Below are 20171 nucleotides of genomic sequence, written 5' to 3'. Positions count from 1 at the left end.
CCAGTGGCAGTTGGTGCTTCGAGTGTGGCGAGCCGGGGCCGGGGGGTTGGGTAGGATACCTGCACTGCCGGGCACTCAGCCAGGTATCCGGAAACCTCCATGTGCGTCAGACGTGGGCACCTGCAGCTTGAATTCCTTGTCTCGGTGCTGTGTGCGCTTTGGGGCGCTTCCAGATGGTCCTGCTCTGCCCCTGCCCCTTCTCTGGTGTACACACCTTGGCCTTCAGCACTTCGGGTGTCTGCTCCTTCCAGCCAGTCCCAGCCCAGTCAAGCCCCCACCCTTTGCTCTGCCCCACCTCCCTCAGGCACAAGAAGGCCTCCTGTGCCCACGTCTGGGCACGTTATTATCATTATCACATATCATTATTCTAGAAGAAACCCCACAGAATCGCTTTCGGATACCTTCCCAAGTCCTGATTTTATCTTCTGTGTGTTCATTAGTAAACCAAGGTGCTTGCCTTCTAGACCTTGAGAAGAAAAAGTCAGTCAATTGTGAGGGGATGTTACCACTAAACCTGCCTCCCGTCAGTTAAGAGTCTTGCCTGAGAGGTGACAATAAAAGGGGCACAGCTCCCCGCTCTGGCCCCTTGGCCATGCGGCACATGTGTCTGTGACCCCTAGAATCTGCTTAGCTCAGAGGGCTGTAGTAGCTCACAGAGCAGAAGCTCCTCCTTCAGAGCTCAGAAGCAGTGTGCTACCAGCTGAATGGCGCTTGGCACTCCTGCGACGGGAGCAAAGGGACAATGGATTCCCTCTGCTCTTAGGGTCCTCAGACTGCGTGCCGCTCCATTAAGGGGAAAACACATTGGGCGCCTGGGTGGCTCGGTCGGTTAAGAGTTTGCCTTCGGCTCAGGTCATGATCCAGGGTCCTGGGATCGAGTCTCATGTCAGGCTCCCTGCCCTGTGGGGAGTCTGCTTCTCTCTCTGCCCTTCCTCCCACTTGTTCTCTCAAAATCTTTAAAAAAAAAAAGAAAAGAAAAAGAAAAAGGCAGGGGGAACAATTTGACTAGGACACAGACCAGGAAAGCACTTTCTGGTCCCCGTCCTCGCCCTCTCCTCCCAGCTGGGGCCTATACGAACGTCTGTGGTGTCTGCTTGGCCGGTCTTACTGCTCTCCTCACCAGTTAAACTCCCAAGTTAGAACTCAATGCAAGCTTTACTTCCTCAGGGACCCCCTTCCCTCCCCAGGGTCAGGCGGGGAAAGCGCTGTGTGACAGCTCTAGAGTGCTTCGCCTGGCTGCAGTTTGTTCCGGGGATCTCTGGTGACCACTGTCCCTGCCCACCAGAGCCTCAGCCCTCTGCGAGCAGGGACGTGGCTGGTCATCGATCTCCCCAGCACTGTACACAGAGCCTGACCCGTGCAGACACTCCAGGAAGTTTGTTCAACGAGTATGCAAATGCTCAACACGCTGTAGCTCTTTATTACTGCAAAGGTCCAGGCACAAAGGTGAAAAAGCACAAACATAAATACAGTAGGCATCTATGTACCAGAAAGATGTTTAATGCAATAGCTTGAATACGCAGTTCAACAAAATCAGTCGTTTAGTTCAAATTAACTTCACGTTACAAAGAACCTAAAAGCTTGGAGGGGGCCACTGTTGAGGTCAAAAGAAGTCCCTGCCCAGAGTGGAAGGACACAGACTTCAAGAAGGCCTTTCTCTCCATCCCACCTTCAGGAGCGGCCACACCTCCAGACTCTTAAAACTGCTTGGGCACCTCCCCGCAGGAGGCCGCGGTGCAGAGCTACGGACAAGGCCATCCGAGGGTCAGGATTCCGCGTCCTCACCAGAGCAGGGCCCAGCCAAAAGGCACTGGAGCTCAGAACACAGGGAACTCTGCCCGGGACAGGGTGGGGACGGCAGCCCTGGAGAACCAGCTCAACAGGCTGCTCTGGGTTCTAGTTTATCCCTCATGCCCCCCCAACCCCCAACCCCCAACCCCCGAGCTCAGTCTGCTCAGATGAACCACAGTGAGACGGGTCTGGTGCAGCTAGAAGGGCAGCCATGGGGAGCACAGCTGGGGCAGGGACAGAGCCAAGTGCTCTGCCAACTGTCCGAGGCAGGCGGGGAATAGGGACCGTTCCAGCAAGACAACAACATCTGGGGTTTGTTTTTTTTTGTTTTACTACTCTGAGCTTAATTTGAACAAGCAAAGCCTCTTAAGGGGTGGGAAGCCGTCACCTCTGAGTCACATCCAAGCTCACTTGGGGGTATGCTGGGTCCCAGGAGCAGGCCTGGAGGAGGGAGCTCGGGCAGAGGTTTCCCGCTAACCTTCTGGGTCTTTAGTTTAAGCTCTGGTTAACTTCCTGCTGCAACTTCTGGGCAGGGCCGTTCCTGGGCTCAAGCTGCAGAAGACTGTTGATGTCTTCAAAGCTGGATTTGTAGTCCTGAGAGGAGAGAAGGGGGCGAGGACGGAGGCCCGACCGACGGGGGCCGGAGCGGCCAGGGAGGAGGGTCTCGAACCCCAGCCTGAGGGCCTGCCCGGAGCCACCAGGGCTGCCCTGGATGGGGAGGGACGAGGCCCACCCCCCCTTGCCCAGCCTACACTCTGGAAGGGCCACCCCAGGCACCGGCGCCTCAGCGGGTGCCTTTCAATCAGGCTTTTCTTACCTTGAGTGCCTTGTAGGCTTGCGCTCGTCTGTAGAAGGCCTTCACGTTCTTTCCATCCAGCCTGAGGGCTTCTGTGCAATCCCTCACTGCTTCCTTGTACTGCTTCAGGGCCAAATGGCAGAGCGCTCTGATGGGAAAGGCCGACGGAGGTCTCAGCTCCTGCTTAGCCCCCCCACCCCCAGCCACAGGTGGTCAAGGGGTGATCCTGGAGTTGACAAACGGCGCTCTGAGCCGGTGGCCGCACAGCTTCCTCACCCTTGGAGAGTAGCGGGAACCCGCGGGCGCAGCGCGGGGTGGGATGGTGGGGGAGAGGCGCCCCTTGGGAGCCCGGCTTGCAGCACTCCACGTCCTGACCGTGTGGCTCCCTCCCTCAGGCCACCTCACGCTCCCAGCCTGTTATCTTTTGCTCCTGAAACCTCCCCCTTGATGGATTAAAAAGTCATCCAGGGTACTGGACCCTGAGGATGCGCACGTGGGCATGTTAGCGGGAAGGTGTAAGAGGTCTGTGGCTCACGCTGAAATGCACCCAAACTAAGAGGCGCCGGTCAACGGCTCTATAGCGATAGGGCAAACGGAGCAAAGTGTTAATGGGGAATTTAGATGGTAGGTGGTTCAACGCACAATTCTTTCAACTTATATTGTGAGAATTTTCATAATCATGGAAAAAAACCAGCTGCAGACATCCACATGACAAAACGTTCTGCATCTACGGGCGGAAAAAGTCTGTACACCTTCCCCATTCTTTTCTCCAAAGGCCACTAAGAACAGGTGTGTTGGCGCTCCCTCTGTGCCTCCATCCATCCCACCTCAGCATCTCTAGTGGGAGCAGTATTCACTTGGTTGGATGAACCATAACTTATTTTACCAATTCCTTATCTGGAGACAGTTCTCATTGCTTCCAGTCTGTAAACACAAGACGCTGTCGTCAGCGTCCTTGTGCATAAAACTCAGAGGCCTGCTGGGAGGGACAGTGGGTCAGCGGATACGGGCACTTGTAATCTTGACTGTTGTTGCCAAAATGCTCTGCAAAGGAGCTGCTCTCTGAGGCACCATCAATAACTTTCTATTTTCCTGTAACTGTACCAACCCTGGGTGTCAATCTTTAATTTCAGTCAATAATGGAAGAAAACAAGGTCCGTTTTAATGTAATTGCTCAGTATCTTTACATAAGGGTTTTTAACCTTATGAAATCAAATTTACCTTTCCTTTAATGACCTCTCTGGTTCCTATCCCCCACCCCACAACAATTCCATTTTAATACTTTTCCCACTGCAAGATAATTAATCCGTGCAGTCTTCTAGAACTTAATGGTTTTACTTTCCACATTTGAAACTGTGATCCACTTAGAATTTCTTTTAAAATATGGAGTGAGGTAGGGATTCAGGTTTATTTTTAATTTTAAATGAGACTCTTCTGAAGGTCCATTCAGGGCAAAATGTATGTGCTGGGCACCGGAGTGATATCAACTGCACAGAGAGAACGGGAGGAAGCCAAAGGTGATGCCGCGGTGTGCAGAGCATCAGACACACAAGACAGAGCGTTACAGTGGCCTCCAGGATGTATACTTTCAGCCACAATGGAGGGAAAATTCAGTTTTGTGTCAAGTTATCAGTCCTCGAAATTAAATTTATAAATTCAGGGGCGCCTGGGTGGCTGAGTGGGTTAAAGCCTCTGCCTTCGGCTCAGGTCATGATCTCAGGGTCCTGGGATCGAGCCCCACATCGGGCTCTCTGCTTAGCAGGGAGCCTGCTTCCCCTCTCTCTCTGCCTGCCTCTCTGCCTACCTGTGATCTCTGTCAAATGAATAAATAATAAAAACCTTCCAAAAAAATTTATAAATTCAATGTAACCACAACCAAAAGCCCATCGAGATACTTTTTGGAGTCTGTCAAAAAGGATCCTACTAGGTTTAGCTAGAAGAACAAACCTGGGAAAAGAACCAGTGATGTTCTGATTAAGAACAAAGAGAAAACCACCCCTACAAGAGAGTATAAAGCACTAATAATTAAAACAGTGTGGCACAAACGTACTTGCGTGAAAAATCGTATTTAAACAAAACAAACCATTGTCTTGAATACAGTAAAAATTCAGGAAACTAGACTATTAGAGGTCTCTCGCAGTATGAAACAAGTGAGTCCAGCAGGCCCAGAGATGGGGTTATCAAAATGCTGCTACAGAAACCTAGAACAGATGGGCAGCAGCCCTTCCTTCCGGTGAGCCCAACAGACTGAGGGATCCCTGGTCTAATCAGCCAGTAAAACCACAGGTTCCAAATGCCAAACTCCACACTTTAAAATGAAAAGTTCTCTCTTGAACTTATTTGACAGCAAAACCTGACCTGCACAGGCCTGCGGTTACTTAGTCTGGAACAGTGCCCCACATGAACATGGACTTTCCCTGTGTTTCAGGCAGAAATGTTAACAATGAACTTCAGTCACTGCCCCAGAGCCTGTGGGAGTATTATGTGGTCCAATGTATGAATCATATGACCTTACTCAGATCTGAAACACATTTTATCCCAAGAATTTTGGATAGGGAATGGCGAGACTATAGTAAATCCAAGATTTTTAAACTAAAGAGTAATAATATGTGCATGTTAGCAGGGCGGGAGAAACAATTTATAACATTTTGATTTGGCTATATAAGATTTGGCTCAGAGATGGTCCCTCGGTGAGTGTTCCAAGCTTCTGACAGTAAAACTAGTAGATCTCATCAGAGCCAGGTTGCAAGTCTGTCTCCACCATTTACTGGCCAGGTGAGCGGAGGTAAAGCCCTTCCAGCTCTGAGCTTCTGATTTCTTGACTTGCAAAGGGGAAGACTTCCTACCACCACTACGCCCAAGTGTGCTGTAAAACCGTGACTCCCACCCAGTAAAGGGACGGTGCCCCCACTGTTGGTAGAAAGAACCAGCAGCCGTAGCCACAGCCCGTGGTGCGGGTTGTTCAACGGGGCGGCAGGTCACACCCTTCAGGCTAGGCGGGACCATCTCTCTTGCTCCCAGGCCAGGTGACAGGGAGTCCACACCCTGCAGTTCCGTCCCCGCGCTGAGACAGGGCCAACCCTCCTGACAGGAGGGTCTGGGGACAAGCCGTGGGGCTAGGCCAGGGGGAGGGCTACGAGACACGTGCTGAGGCCATGTTTGTGTGGCAAGCACACTGCTCTCACTCACGGAGTGTGCACAGCTGGACAGTTCACGAAAGCCTGAAGAGGAGGGAGGGGGACAGAGCCCAGGCCCCATGGGGGGCATCGCTCAGTTTCTATTCCTTTAAGAGAGCGAATGCCACCGGCCACACCTGCCTCCCGGTGACCGAAACAACCAGGTACGCCTACTCTGAGGTTCGACACACGGAGTCCACGAGAGGAATGAAGAGGCCACCCCAGTCCGCAAGCAGACTGGGCGGGGGGAGGGGGATGGGTGGGCAACAGCCAGCGTCCTGCAAGCCCCCAGGGCAGCAGCTGCGCGGAACATACCTGTTGCTGTACGTGGCGGACTCCATGTCACTAAAGGACAGGCTTTCACTGTACTTCTCAATAGCTTTCTTATGGTTCCCCTTCTTTACAAGCTCATTGCCTTCTTCCTTCAGAACTCTGGCTCTCTCCACATCCCCAGCGGAAGACACTACATGCAAATTCAGAAGAGGAAAGAGCCATGGAGCAGGTGCCTAAGGGCCATGAGGCCTCGCGGTCTGCGACCCTCTCCCCCCCGCAACCCCGAGACTCCCTACACTGCTCTAAAGCAGCGTCCCCAAGGAAGGAGTCCCCCATGTGGCTTCTGGGAAATTAAACAGGTTCTCAGTTGGAGGCTGGGGACTCTCGATGAAAACACACACAGACACATATGTCAGACAGATACGCTGTAAAGGGCACGCTGAGGTCTAGTCCCGGCAGTGGCCCTCAGTAGCCGGGGACCTCAGTTCCTCTGTACAACTGGGGCACTAGCAACCCGACCCGGGGCCAGTGTCAGGACAAAACCTGAGTGGGCCACAAAGTGCAGAACACCCTATCAACTTAAAGCAGGAGAGGAAGTAAGTATTTAAATAAGCCAACATCTGAGAAAGAAAGGGTGTCGCTCCCCGGCTCTCTGAAGACGGCCGAGGAGCCCACTGTTCCTCCTCTCTGTTGGTCTGAGCCTGGACCTTCCCTCGCCTGCCCCACGCAGCTCGGCCCCAGCGCAGACGGACAGAGACACATGGCGAAACCCGGGCTGCTGGCCTGGCCCTCGGCCCTTCACTGCGCAGCCACAACCACGCTCCAGCCCCAGCTCCCAGGTCACCGGGTTTCTTTAATTTTTAAAAACTATCTTTATAAAATCCTGAATCTTTACGACATCGGTAAGGTTTTAGGAACAAAACTAACACCCTTAAACTCATCCCTCACCTTCAGAAACGGATCATTTACTAAAACCTTTAAAGCCCCGTGGGGCCCGCTCCCCAAATCAATCCACCCCTGGAGGAAACCGTGATCCCCAACCCTGTGCTTTCTTCCCCCTTTTTTCCTTGGTAGCTTAACTATATATGACAGTTCCTATAGACCATTAGCCATTCGTTTTTTTTTTTAATTTCATATAAAAGAATAAATGATTCTAAGTATTCCTCTGTGACTTGGCTTTACTCCTTCCCCTCAGCACTACGTTCCTCAGACTCCGCTGTACGGACGCGCATCCCTGTAGCTCGCGCTCACTGCTCATTCATCCCTTCTGCTTGGAGGTCTGCGCTGTTTCCAGTTCTGTCGTTTGTGGTTGCAAACATCCTGCTGTGAACCTTCCTCCTGTCTCCTGGGCGGGTTGCAGCGTCCACACCCCTTCGGCTTTCCCAGGGCTCCCCAACTCCACAGGGCTCCCCAACACCACACGGCAGGCCTGCGGCCTCCTGCGGCTCCCCAGCGAGAGCCACGCACTGCATTCTCTAGCTCTTTCTACTGACTCTGTCAGACAGTCCCTTCCCTTCCCCACCTGAAGAAGACCCCTCCTCAGTCCTCCTCAACGTCCAGCTCAATAGGTCACCTCCTCTGGGAGGCTTTCCCTGACTCCTTCAAGCACACAGGTGTCAGTTCCTGTCTCAAACTCTCCAAATACTAAAGGCTCTAAAGCATGTGTCCTTCCTCCTGTATTTGGAAATGCTCTTTAGGTGTCTCCGTCTCTTCTTATACTGAGGGCTTCCTGAAGGCCAAGACTGCCTGTCCTCTCTGTGTCACGCTGGAAATACATGGCACAGAGCTGGAAAATACATGGGCCAGTGACTCTGAAAGAATGAAATACTTAGTAGGTGCCCTGAAGCCATCTAGTTCATTAGCACCCCACATTTCCATTCTGGAGAAGAGTGGGGGACACTCAGCAGGTTCCCACAAACCAGAGTGAACGCTACCCACGGTCAGACCCATTCCCTCGCGGGCAGGGAAGTGACCCCGCCCTGCACTGCCACCACGGCGAGGCTGGAGCGCACACCCGATGCACCTGCTCTCCTCAATGCCTAGACTCACTGGGCCCAGCTCATTCCCTGGAGCGCCGCTGAACCGAGGTCTGAAGAATGGCCCCTCCTTTTTACATGGTTGAGGTCGACAGCCCCCATTTTGGGGCTCCCTGGCTTTGATCTCCTCTCCGTATTCTACCTCCAGGGCCCCGCATGGTATGTGTGTTCCTGGGGAAGAGGCACCCTCTCACTACGAAGGTGGCTCAGGGCCACAAAATCTCCCTGGCCCCAGTGATCAGTTCCTAGAGAATGGCCTGTGACCAAACAGGCCAGAATACACTGAGCCAGTGTATTTAAAGGGATTTAAAGGAACGAAACCCTCTCTTAGGGAGCTCTCAGAAGAAAACCACCTTTTTCTCTTCCTCTGGGCCACAAGGCATGGCATATTGGGGACGAGGCCAGGAACTACTTTATGGCTATTTTACCCCTGGGAGGGAAGACTGTCCCAGGACAAAGCAGACACACCAGAGAAGAGAGCTGAGACAAGTACCAAGGAATGGAGTCCGAGTCTGCTAATGTCGTGCGCTCCTGGAGCAAACCTAGCCTGCATCTGAACTCGGAACTTTCAGTTACACGAGCCGATATGTTCTCTTTGTTATTTTTACCATGTTGAGTTTTCTGTTCTTGCCACCAAAAACATCCTGGATCATCTATCCCCAGTGCTGCAAGAGGAAAGAGAAGGGAACTAACGCTGTATACCTATGCGCCAGGCCGAGCGTCCAACGTGCCTTTTCTGTCTCTGAATTGGGACAGCAGTGGGCGGGCTTTCTCATTGCCTTCAGGATTGAACTGAGAAGACAGTTTCTAAAAGGTGAAGACTTTTTGTTTCCTGGATAATTTTTTTAGCTTGGCTTTAAGCAAGGTCAGTTTTTCAGGATTACTCTGAAGGTGGTGGCCAAGGGGAGATTGAAACACTCTGGGCAGGAAATCACGGCTCACCTTTGCCCTTGGCGGTTGTGGCTTCTCTGACTTTGCCCTTCGTGTTCTCTTTGTGGTACTCCGAAGGTGAGGAATCCCACCTCTTCTGAGCTGTGACAGGCACCAAGGGGATAGAGGGCAGCTTCAGGCGCCACTCGGGCCCCAGCGAGTCCATGAGAGCTCTGGTCATTCTAGAAAGGCAGAGAAAATTACAAGGAGGTTTCTGACTGGGTCAAGAAGATACCCCTCCTCTCAGAAATCCAGAGAGGGTGTGTGAGGGCCACCATCCTTTTACAGCCTTGTGACACACAGCAGGAAGGGAATACAAGTCTGCACCATGACACGCGCACCCTGCCTGGCCCAGACTTGGCCACACTTCAATGCAGTGACAGCTGCTTGTTAAGGGTACTCAAACCTGGGGCGCCTGGGTGGCTCAGTGGGTTAAGCCTCTGCCTTCGGCTCAGGTCATGATCTCAGGGTCCTGGGATCAAGCCCCACAACGGGTTCTCTGCTCAGCAGGGAGCCTGCTTCTCCCTCTGCCTGCCTCTCTGCCTACTTGTGATCTCTCTGTGTCAAATAAATAAAATCTTAAAAAAAAAAAAAGTACACTTATAAAAAAAAAAAAAAGGGTACTCAAACCTCACCCCCGAAGGACCACACATGCCCCCAAGAAAGGATCACATGTCTTATATTTTGTCGGTGGATCTATTACAAGGCCATGCAGTGCGTGACTAATGCTCAGAGATTTTTGTAAAATACAAATCTTAGGTCATTCTCAGATTTTGAAATCCTCCAGCACTTCCCACTTCCCTAGGCTGACAGGGCCTGAGATCTGGTCCCCCGCCCCTCCCCACTTCTACCGTGAGCCGCATTCCCTCTTGATCCATCTGTTCAAGCCTCTGCCCACACTTTTCCCTCTACCTGGAATGATGTCTTCACTTTCCATCCCCCACCCTTCTGGGCCCAGCTAACTTCCTTCAGATGCTGCTCAGGGATCACGTCCCTTTGGTTAAGAGATCTCCAGCCCCTGGCCCATCGCACGATACCCACCCGGGCCCTGTAAGCATGAGCTCCATCAGTGAATAAAGCCAACCGTATGCTTTCTCTGCTCCCAACGACAGTGCTCCCATGTGACTAGAAGGACGGTGTCCCAGATGGCAATCGCTACACACTCATGGTCTCTGAGCAAGGCCCTCCCGCTGCCTTCCTGACTCGCACAGCTACGTCACACCTCTACCCTCCTCAGCCCGGCTCCCTTACCCTCCCCTCCTTTTTCAGGGCAAAGTTCCAGGTCTCACAAACGCAAACCCACCTGCGTGGGCACTGAATCCTTCCTAGTTCTCTCCTGTCACACGTGAAGAAGTGACAAGGCCAGGCACCCCACCTCAGCTCTGGGGCTCACCTTGCCCTGCCCCCCTCAGGAACCACAGCCGGCAGCTCCCCTCTAGCGTCCTCCTCTCTCTCCGTCCTCCTCTCTCTCCACCGACTCCAACTGGCCACATTTCACTGTCTCCTCACTTCTGCCTCCTGGAGACCCCACCCTGCCGTTGCAGCTGGACTCCGCTGCCTCTTCACGGCCGGGCTTCTTGAACCCATGCAACGTGGGCTTCTGACCCACCGCATGCTTCCATATAACCACAATGACTCTCCTTCTTAAACCCACAAGTCCACTTCACTCGCTGGAACATCTGATGGGAAGGAGGTTTTCATCCTTCTGGAAATACTTCTTCCCTAAGCTTCCTCCTCCCCTCCAGCTGCTGTCCCCCTGAAGTCCCTCAAATGTTGCAATTTTCAAAACGCAACCCTCTTCCCCGGGCTCACTTGCTGTGGGAGGGGGGGGTCTCTTTTTCTCCTACAACCTCAACCCACCTCTATGCTGATGACCTTCGAATCCACAGTCTGCCTTATATTTGTCTCTTTTGCTCCAAAACCCATGTAGATACCAACCCCTGTCCTCACGCCTCTCGTCTCATGGTCCCCTCCGACTTACCGTGTCACCCACCAGGACCTTTCTTCTATTCTTCCCTTCTCACCAACCCCAACATCCAAATTCATTGAACTACTACCTAACTGTCCCCAAAACTGGTCCCACTGTCCTCCTTCCGCTATCTCCACCATCTGACTTACCGCCTAACCCTTCTGACTCTGCTCTCCTTCACGTCATCCAGCAACACGGCAGCCAGTGAGCTTTTTCTCTCAAATCTGCTCAAGTTGCTCCCCTGCTCAGGACCCTTTCACAAAACCTCACTGTGCCTGGATTAGGTCCGGGTTCACCTCACACGTACAAGCTGAGCTCCTCACCAGCAGTGCCAAGTGACAAGGGGCTTCTCACAATTCCTAGAACACATCATCCTGGCTCACCCTGACAGTTGCCCTTCCTGCTGCCCTGGCCCCAGATCTCTTCGTTTCTCAGCCTCAGCTCACCTCCTCTGCAAAATCCTGACTGGCTTCCTCCTTCCCCCAGGGAAGGTTAGGTGCCCCTTTCTATCCCCTCAGCCCCCTGGGCCTCCTCCTACCACACCACTCACCACACGGTGGTATGCATGGCTATGACTGACTGGGGTTCCCCAAGAGACCGGGGGTTCCATTAGGGCAGGAAAAGCTATGTGTCAGGGATCAGCCCAGGCCCTAGTGCAAAGTCGGGGACACAGAAGTGCCAGATTCTGTTGAATGACTGAATAAAGGAGACAGAAAACAAGTCAAGCTAAAAATGACACACTTAACACACGCCACAAAGTCCTGTGAAGGGTTTGCTCTGAGTGTGGTGTTTGGCTCTCTAGCGGCCCATGCAAAGAGGGGAAACGTGACCAGTTACACAAACGAAGGCAGCCACGAGGCAGAAACAAACCACCACTCCACTACTCAGAAGCCCAGAACAAAATGGCGCCCAACGGGCCTCGTGAAGGCACCAGAGTACCAAAGGCCAACCCATCTCTGCAAACACCACCCTACAAGCCTTGTGTCCCGGATGCCTGCGCCTGTGTCCTACTCTCCCCACTCTAGCTGGGTCTCTGAAGCAAGCGGGATCTTCCCCAGGGCACCCGGCACAATCCCTCACACAGAGCTCCAGAACCTGCTACCACGTGAATGAACCTGAGCAGCCGGGCCATCGAGCCATCCACCCTCTCACTCTGACCCCTCAGGCCCTGCTAACCACGACCACGGACTCTCCTTTGGCACTTTCACCACGTGCTCAGCAGGTCTCAGGGGACCCTCAGGAGCTGACCAAAGCCACGGTCCCAAGTGAATCCAGGAGGCCGGGGAGTTCTGGAGAGACCACCTGAGGTGTCAAGCTCACCTGTTGAGGCCTTCCACGGCTGACGCCACACTGTCATCGATCTGCAGCACGGTCTTGTAGTCCACATAGGCCAGGGGGTACTTCTCCAGGGCCTCATAGGCCGAGGCCCGCCGCAGGAGGGGCTTCATGCTGAAGGGAATCAGGGCCAGCGCTCTAGAGTAAGAGGCAGAAATGTCATCCGGCTGCTGAGGCCCCAGGGCTCCCCCCACGGCTCCTTCTACGCAGGGTCATCTGCGACATTCAGCGTACAGGAGGTCACAGCTGGGACAGAAACGTGGCTAAAAATGTCAAACCTTAGCAGAAGGACTTTCCAACTTAGACTGAAGTGAAGAAGGGAGGAAGGGTAGAAAACCACTAAGGCTGTGAAATCCAATTTTCTGAGTCACAGTCCCCCCCAGATCAAGAACAAGCACCTGTGGCTTGTACTCTCCCACGTGCTTCTACAGAGTCTGAGCCGGTGGGAGAAAGAGGCTTCGCCGTCAGCCGGAGTGGTGTCTGAATTCCACCCTGCCACCGGCCACGGAACGCCAGGCAGATCACCTTACGGCCTCAGTCGGCCGCAACCCACTTCTAGCCTGGGCGGGACGGTCAACTTAGCCCGCAGAGCGGTCATGAGCCCTCCGGGAAGGAAACCTAGCACGGGCCTGGTCCGGAGCACCCGATCACAGGCCCCGGGAGCACGCTCGCCTCTCCTCCTCTCTCAGCTATCACCAGGGCATGACCCCAAGGCAATGCCACAGGAGAGCGGGTCTGAGAACACACGCGTGTTGCCAGTTCAGTGACGAGAAGAGAAGGCAGGGTCAGACTGGCCGCAGAAGAAAGTAGTACGACAAACTGCTCAACATCCTTTACACCTCGCCATCGACGGACGCCTTCTTCTCCTTGCTTCTTTTGAGGCGATTCAACTAACCTCTGTCCCTCTTTCTTTTCCCTCCAGCACACATCCACCCCAGAAAACACCAGGGCGAGCCAGTCACGAGCCTGCACCTCACCCTCATCGTCAGGACCCCGATCTCACAAGGCCCGTAAGGCCCACCTCTAAGTCCCCACCTAAGCCCACCCTCTAAGACTCCCACTCTGTTGGCAGACTCCAAAGACACGAGTCAGGAGCCGCAGGCACCAAGGGGAGCCTCCTATCCTCGGTGACCTCGTGACACTCGGGACACTTCCTCCTTATCTGACACAGTCGGAACCGCTGGGATCGACCCCAAGAAGAGAACAGGCCCGATGAACGCAGCCTCCTGTCCCGAGACCCCGGGGCTGCTCCGCCCACTTACGAAGTACAGTCCTTGATGCAGTCCCTGCAGTTGCCATCCTTCAAGTGGCACGCTGCGCGGTTAGAGAACAGGATGCTTTCTTCTTCCGGGTTCGAGCAACCTGCCCAAGGGGAAGAGAAAGCATGAAATTAACAGAGCGGGAAATGGATGCCCCGGGACTCTGGGGTGTATTTCAAACCCGGAGCTCTCTGGGCTTCCTGATGGGGCTTGTTGGTCTGAGGGGCTGCCAGCAAGCTTCCTGCCACTCACAGGGAACCAAACACCTTCTCTTTCACTCACTCCAGCACGCAAGTCAGGACCAGGCAAAGGACAAAACATGAACCAGCTGGCTCCTGCTCAAGGATATCCATGCTGTAACTACACGTGTGTGTGAATTTTGTTACAAAAAGCACGTAAGCCCAATGAGAGGGGTTTTTGAGAAAGGAAAAGAAAAATGTGATAAAGAGACTGAACAGGTCAGACAGAGACGAATCCTACCTGGTCAAATCAGAGAGGACTTTGCCAAGGAAGAGTCCTCCCGGTCTGGCAGGAATACGCAGAACTTAATCAGGGGAAGGATTCGAGCGACCCAGTATGGAAGAGAATTATCAGACACTTTCCTAAAGGCAATCCTTATCCTCAGGAATCTCAGAAGCCCATGTCTTTTACTGTGTGGCCACAAAGAATTTCAATTTTAAAAAATAATTTTTGGGGGTGCCTGGGTGGCTCAGTTGGTTAGGCGTCTGCCTTGGGCTTAGGTTATGATCCCGGAGTCCCGGGATCATGCCCTGCATTGGGCTCCCTGCTTAGTGGGGAGCCTGTTTCTCCCTCTGACCCTTCCCCCTCTTGCGCTTTCTTACTCTCACTCTCTCAAATAAATAAATAAATAAAATCTTTAAAAAAATAATTTTTCAACCACTTCATACCCACTAGCACAAGCCATCATGGAAAGCAAACAAACGAAAAACTCCAAAAATTATTAGGTGTTGACTCAGTAATTCTACTCCTGAGGATATACCCCAAAGAAGTAAAAAAAACTCTTTCCTGAAAATTACAAAACATCCAGAAAACAGTGAAACAGATACTTGACATCCATCCCTGGACTTGGCAATACATTGTATTTGTTTCCAACCTCTTTCATTTTTGAGATGCCTAAAGCTCCATTCATCCTCACCCTTTTCTCTTTGCTTCCTCCCCAGACCCCCAGAGGTCAGCACAGTCCTGAAGTTGGTAGGTAACACCCTCCTGTAGTCACACTTGCCTTCTTTTATTACCTTGGCTTCACAGGGAAGCGAATATTCCATTTTATAGCTTTCAAAGATTTTCAAAACTAAGTGGCACCCCGCTGCTTATCCTTCCACAACTTACTTTTTTTAAACTAAGTATGTATGTCACCATACTGAGGCATGACAGCTTTCATTCAATATCAACAGTAACAAACCAATAAGATCAGAACGTCCCCCCTTATTTTGCCAGGCCCTGAGTGAGACAGCAAAGTACAAGAAAAAGTAGAATATATCCTTGCTCTTGAAGAATAAGCACAAGTACTCAAAACTCATAGTTATCGCAAGGCGCTAGAGCACGGATGCACAGAAGCAGCAGGGGTGCGGTGGGAAGAGCAGCAGAGGAGCCGAGGATGCTGCCCCTGAGCCCGCATGAGTCACTCGATCCCTCTGATCGCATGTGCTCCCCTATCGCATGAACACACCACTTTACAGACTTGCTGGAAGGGTTCATTTTGTTAGCTTGCTCCCTGCTGTCCTTTCAAGATCAGCAAAGCTGATCCAAGAAATCAGCGGATTTGCCCAGATATCACAGGGAAAATCAATAGAAAGATCAGAACCAAATGCTGGTCCCCGACTAAATCTACACCAGGCAGCCCTTCTAAGGATCCAGAATAAATCCATTCAAAAGCACATGCTTTTGCAGACCAGCTGGGGTAGGATGAAAGAAAAAGGTAAAAAATCGATACCTTAAGATTCATCAGTGACTTCATCAAATGAGGCTGAAATGAGGAAGTGGGCCTAAAGAGGAGTGTTCTAGAAAAACAAGAGGGGGCCAAAGGGGGGCTTGAACTGGCAAAAGGTCAAACAAGACAGATTGAACTTTGGAGAGGATTTGAGGAGAAGCCTGGCAAAATGACTCAAAACTTGGACTTGCAAATCAGACAGACCTGTTTTCAAATCCTGCCTCTGATGTCCTCATTGTATAACCCAGGGAAGACAGATCTAACTCTTCTGGACTCCTCATCTGTAAGGTGTCTCATCCTCGGTTTGTATGTAGACAAAAAGGAATGAGGTCTGTAGTGTCTAACACACAGTAAAGCACTCAACAAATGAAGGAAGGCAAAAGGAAATAGGTACTACAGGAAATGAGGGCTCATGGTTAAGGCACTTTGGAGGAGAGGTTTGGGCCAATGGGCTGTGGTTGGTTAGAATGAGGCTTACCTCTTCTCCAAAGTGTCTTACCCATGAGCTGGAGGCTGGGAGACCTGGTGAAGGACATGCTGCTCCTCTGTTTAAAACAAAACTTGGGGTGCCGAGGTGGCTCAGTGGGTTAAGCCTCAGGTCTTAGGGTCCTGGGATCGAGCCCTGCATCCGGCTCTCTGCTCAGTGGGGAGCCTGCCTCGCCCTCTCTCTCTGCCTGCCTCTCTGCCTACTTGTGATCTCTGTCAAATAAATAAATAAAATCGTAAAAAAAAAAAAAAAAAAACACCAAAACTCCCCAGTTGTCTCCCATCATGGAATAAAATCCAAACTCCTTACCACAGCCTACCTTATAAAATGCCTACACAATACGGCTCTATCTAACTGACCTCAATATTTACTATTCCTCCACTGGCTACTATGCTCTGGTTCCTGCAACACACCATGCTTATCCTGTCTGGGGGCCTTTGGAATGAACAGTTCCCTCCACCTGGAATGCTCATCACCCAAAACTATGCACTTGGCTTCTCATCATTCAGACATGACTTCAAAGGTCACTTCTTCAAAGTTGTCCTTGACCTTCTACTCCAAAAGAGCTCCCCAGTCACCTCTCTTACCAAATCACTCTGTCTGTCTTCTTTGCAGCCCTGATGGTTATCAGACAGGCCTAGTTTACATCTGGGTAAATTAAATGTGGTATGTCCATACAATGGAAAATTATGCAGCCTTAAAAAAGGAGGAAACCATCTGTAGCAATGTCACATTGCTACAACATGGATTATAATCTCCTTGGGGCCATTAAGGTAAGAAACTAAGTCAGTCACAAAACACAAATACTGTATGACTGGACTCATAGGAAGTTAAACTAATCAAAATCACAGCTACCAAAAATAGAAAGGTGGAAACAAAGGGCTGAGGGGAAGGAAGGAAGATTAGTGTTTTAGTGGGTAGAGTTTCACTGCTGCAGCGATCTGTTGCACAACAATCTGAATGTACTTAATACTCCACTTAAAGACGGTTAAGAAGGTAAATTTAATGCTGTTTTTTACCGCAAAAAAAAAAGTGATAAAACACCCACTGATATGGAAATTTGTTTGGGATGAGTCAATAAGTGAAAAAGAACCAGTAATAAAACCGTATTACAATTAAAAAAAAAAAAATAGCAGAAAGGGCCAAGGAAGTTTCTCGTAGGATGCCGAAGCAGGGAATGGGCGGGAAGGGTGCCCGGTGGGCCTGATGAGCCAGCTGGCCCTGGGGAAAGCAAGCCGCAGGCACCCTGGGCAGGAGCGAGGTCTGGACGGCAGCGTCGGGGGACGCCGCGGGGAGAGGCCGGCCTGGCGGGGAAACTGGGGCCAGGGTCGTACCTTGCGACTGCAGCGTCCGCAGCGCGCGGCTGTAGAGCACGGTGGCTTCGGCGAACTGGCCGTTGCGGAAACTCTGGTTGCCGGCGGCGCGGAGCGCCTCCACGGAGTCTGCGAGCTTGGGGCCCATCCCTGGGGCCGGGCCGGCGCACCGGGGGACGCGTCCGTTACCGCGCCGAGGCGTGCGCAACAGCGTCCCGGCGGGAGCACCGGCCGGCGAAGATGCAACTGCGACCGCCAACCTGCCCGGGAGGGGGCGGGACGCGCGGGGCGGGGCCAGAGCTGCGCGCGCCAGGGGCCTTCTGCGCATGCTCGGGTCGGGACTTACCTAGCGGAACGCTCTATATGGTCCCCGTAGGGAGGATGAGAGCCTAAGGATGTCAAAACTCTGGGTTAAACCATGAAAGAGGCCAGGTCCCTGCTGGCGGGGTGCTTACATTCTCGTGGGAACCGACAGGCTATTAACTCTTGAGCAAACGAAGACGACAATCTCATAATGTGATTAATGCTAGAAGGAAAACAAAACTGTGGTGTAATGGAAAGTGACCACGTGGGGTGGGGTAGGCGTCTCTGAGGGACTAACGAGCTGAAGAAGCCTGAGAAGATTTAGGGAGTGCTGGTCCAGACACATAGCAAGTGCAAAGGCACTGAGGCTGGAAACTAACTGGTACCTAGTGCTCTGTAGATGTTGATTTAATAAATGAATGCACTGATAGGTCCGTGAGGATCTTTCGCTGAGGGCAACTTGAGCTTATCTTCAGCGTTCTTTGACATAACTATGTCCCACTTGATGGGCCAGTGTTTTTAACTGCTTGTTGACCCCTGTGTACATGAAGCTGTTTCTCTTGCTTTCTAACCTTCGCTTATGTGCCCCCCTCCTGCAGTTCTTTTCCAAACACTTCCTTTTACCTGATCCTGACTCCACCTGTAATCATCCTTTCTGAAAGCCTTTCTTGACGCCTCACGTCTTGCACCTGGTCCCTCTGCTGCTCCAATTGCTCCCAGAGTTTATATCTCAGTTAACACTCTGTGATTGTCAGTGTGTAGTTTTTCTCAAAGACTGTGAAGTCTTTAAAGGCAGGAAGTAGGTCTTTATTTTTATCGCCACAAGACCTAATCAGATCTGGCACCAAACATGTAGTTATAAAGGTCTATTGACAAACACATGGTCTCTGCCCTCAGAAATTTAGTTATAATCATTTGTGTAAACCCAACTCACCCAGACTATAAGCTTTCTGAGGGTTGAGTGGCTGTTCCATCCGAATCCACTCAGTCCAGCGCAGGCCCCACACAAGGAAAGAATGAATTTAGTGTGGCAGGGAAACCCGATCATACACATACACTGCTGGTTATTTACTCAACAGCTTCCATCTTTGCTTCCAGAAGTCTGAATTCTTCCGCTCTAGGGAATGAATCAGGATTTTGTTGACCCAATCACAATAATCTCACTCCCTTTTGCCAATGATTGGTCAGGTGTGGACATGCCCCTGATTTGCTCAGCGAGTTACAGGAGGTCTGCTGGGTCCTTATGGGAAAGATTTTCCTCCCAGATAAGAGATACAAAATTGCAAAATAACTTTTTTTTTCTCTCCCTTTATGCTTTGGTTACTGTTGGGTTAAGGATATATACCTGGACATGTGGCAGTCATTTTGCAATTGTGAGGCAATAAGCACAGGTATGAAAAACCCATGTGCTGAGGAGGGCAGGAGGAGAAAGATGAAATTGACATTGGTGAGCCATTGAATCAACCCTGGAAGGACTGACTTCTGGACTATTTAAATAAACAGCAAATGCCATGGTGCCTTAAGCCACCATTTAGATTTTTTTCCCCCAGTTGCTTGGAGGTGGATATATTCTAAATGGTACACCAGACAAGTACACCTGTGTCAAGCTGTATTTTCCAAAAATGACCAAACCAATAATTTCCAGTCCTCTGCCCTCTTCCAGAACCTGGCCACTCCCCCATCCAGAGATAGAGTCTATTTTAGCTCTCTTTGAAATTGCACAAGACTTTAGGGTCCCCTCAACAGTGGAAATAACATTATCTACCTTCCAAGACTATGTCATTAAAAGGCACTAAAGCTTCCTCCCAGCTCGCCCTCACGAATATCCTTCAGCACCTAGCCTTTATCCTGAGACTAAAAAAAAAAAAACCAAACAAACCAAAATGAGAAGTCCCGTCTACCCTCAGTGCTAAGTGAGCTCCCAGCCAGCAGCTGGCACCAACTTGTCAGCCACGTGAATGAGGCATTTTGGATAAGAATACATCCAGGGGCGCCTGGGTGGTTCAGTCGTTAAGCATCTGCCTTCAGCTTGGGTCATGATCCCAGGGTCCTGGGATCGAGAGACCCGCATCGGGCTCCCTGCTCAGTGGGAAGACTGCTTCTCCCATTCCCCCTGCTCATGTTCCCTCTCTGGCTGTTTCTCTGTCAAATAAAGAAAATCTTTAAAAACAAACAAAAAGAATACATCCAAATGGTGACTGACCCCGACTGACACCATGGAAAAAGAGATGAACCTTACCTGCGGACTCATGCTCAACTTGTAGATTTATGGGAAAGAGAGAGAGAGAAATACTGTTGTTTTATGCCACTAAGTTCTGGGAATGGTTTCTTACACAGCAACTGATAAACGGCAATCCCTTCCCACAATGCTTCCCATAAATGCAGGGCCGATAAAAGCAGAACTGAAAGAATTTAGGGGAGGGAGATATTGGGAAGTAGGGGCATAGTGAAAGTCTTCTGGGAGGTGAATTTTTACAAATGATTTTATTGAGAAATAATTCAATAGCATATAATTCACCCATTTAAAGTTATGTACAGTTCAATGGTTTTTA

General features: G+C 51.3%; 1 protein-coding gene across 2 annotated transcripts; it reads right to left on the bottom strand.

Annotated features, from left to right (window-relative positions):
- Positions 1 to 1402: 1402 nt before the first annotated feature.
- TOMM34 (translocase of outer mitochondrial membrane 34) lies at positions 1403 to 17581 on the bottom strand. Of its 2 annotated transcripts, none has more exons than XM_080813855.1 (8): positions 17338 to 17581; positions 13569 to 13668; positions 12292 to 12444; positions 9015 to 9184; positions 6079 to 6226; positions 2609 to 2735; positions 2270 to 2385; positions 1403 to 1742 (listed from the first exon to the last, which is right to left on the bottom strand). In XM_080813855.1, the coding sequence occupies exons 1-7, from the start codon at positions 17462 to 17464 to the stop codon at positions 2281 to 2283; spliced, it is 930 nt and encodes a 309-aa protein (XP_080669981.1). In that variant the 5' UTR covers positions 17465 to 17581; the 3' UTR covers positions 1403 to 1742; positions 2270 to 2280. The 2 variants fall into 2 exon arrangements, with proteins under 2 accessions (XP_080669981.1, XP_080669982.1); XM_080813856.1 differs by having other exon boundaries at positions 1484 to 1834; positions 17338 to 17580.
- Positions 17582 to 20171: the final 2590 nt, after the last annotated feature.

The sequence above is a fragment of the Martes martes genome, assembly GCF_963455335.1.
Source record: "Martes martes genome assembly, chromosome: 9".
Taxonomy (NCBI): Eukaryota; Metazoa; Chordata; class Mammalia; order Carnivora; family Mustelidae; genus Martes; species Martes martes.
Note: the sequence above shows the minus strand (reverse complement) of the source record. Positions and strands in the feature narration are given on the sequence as shown.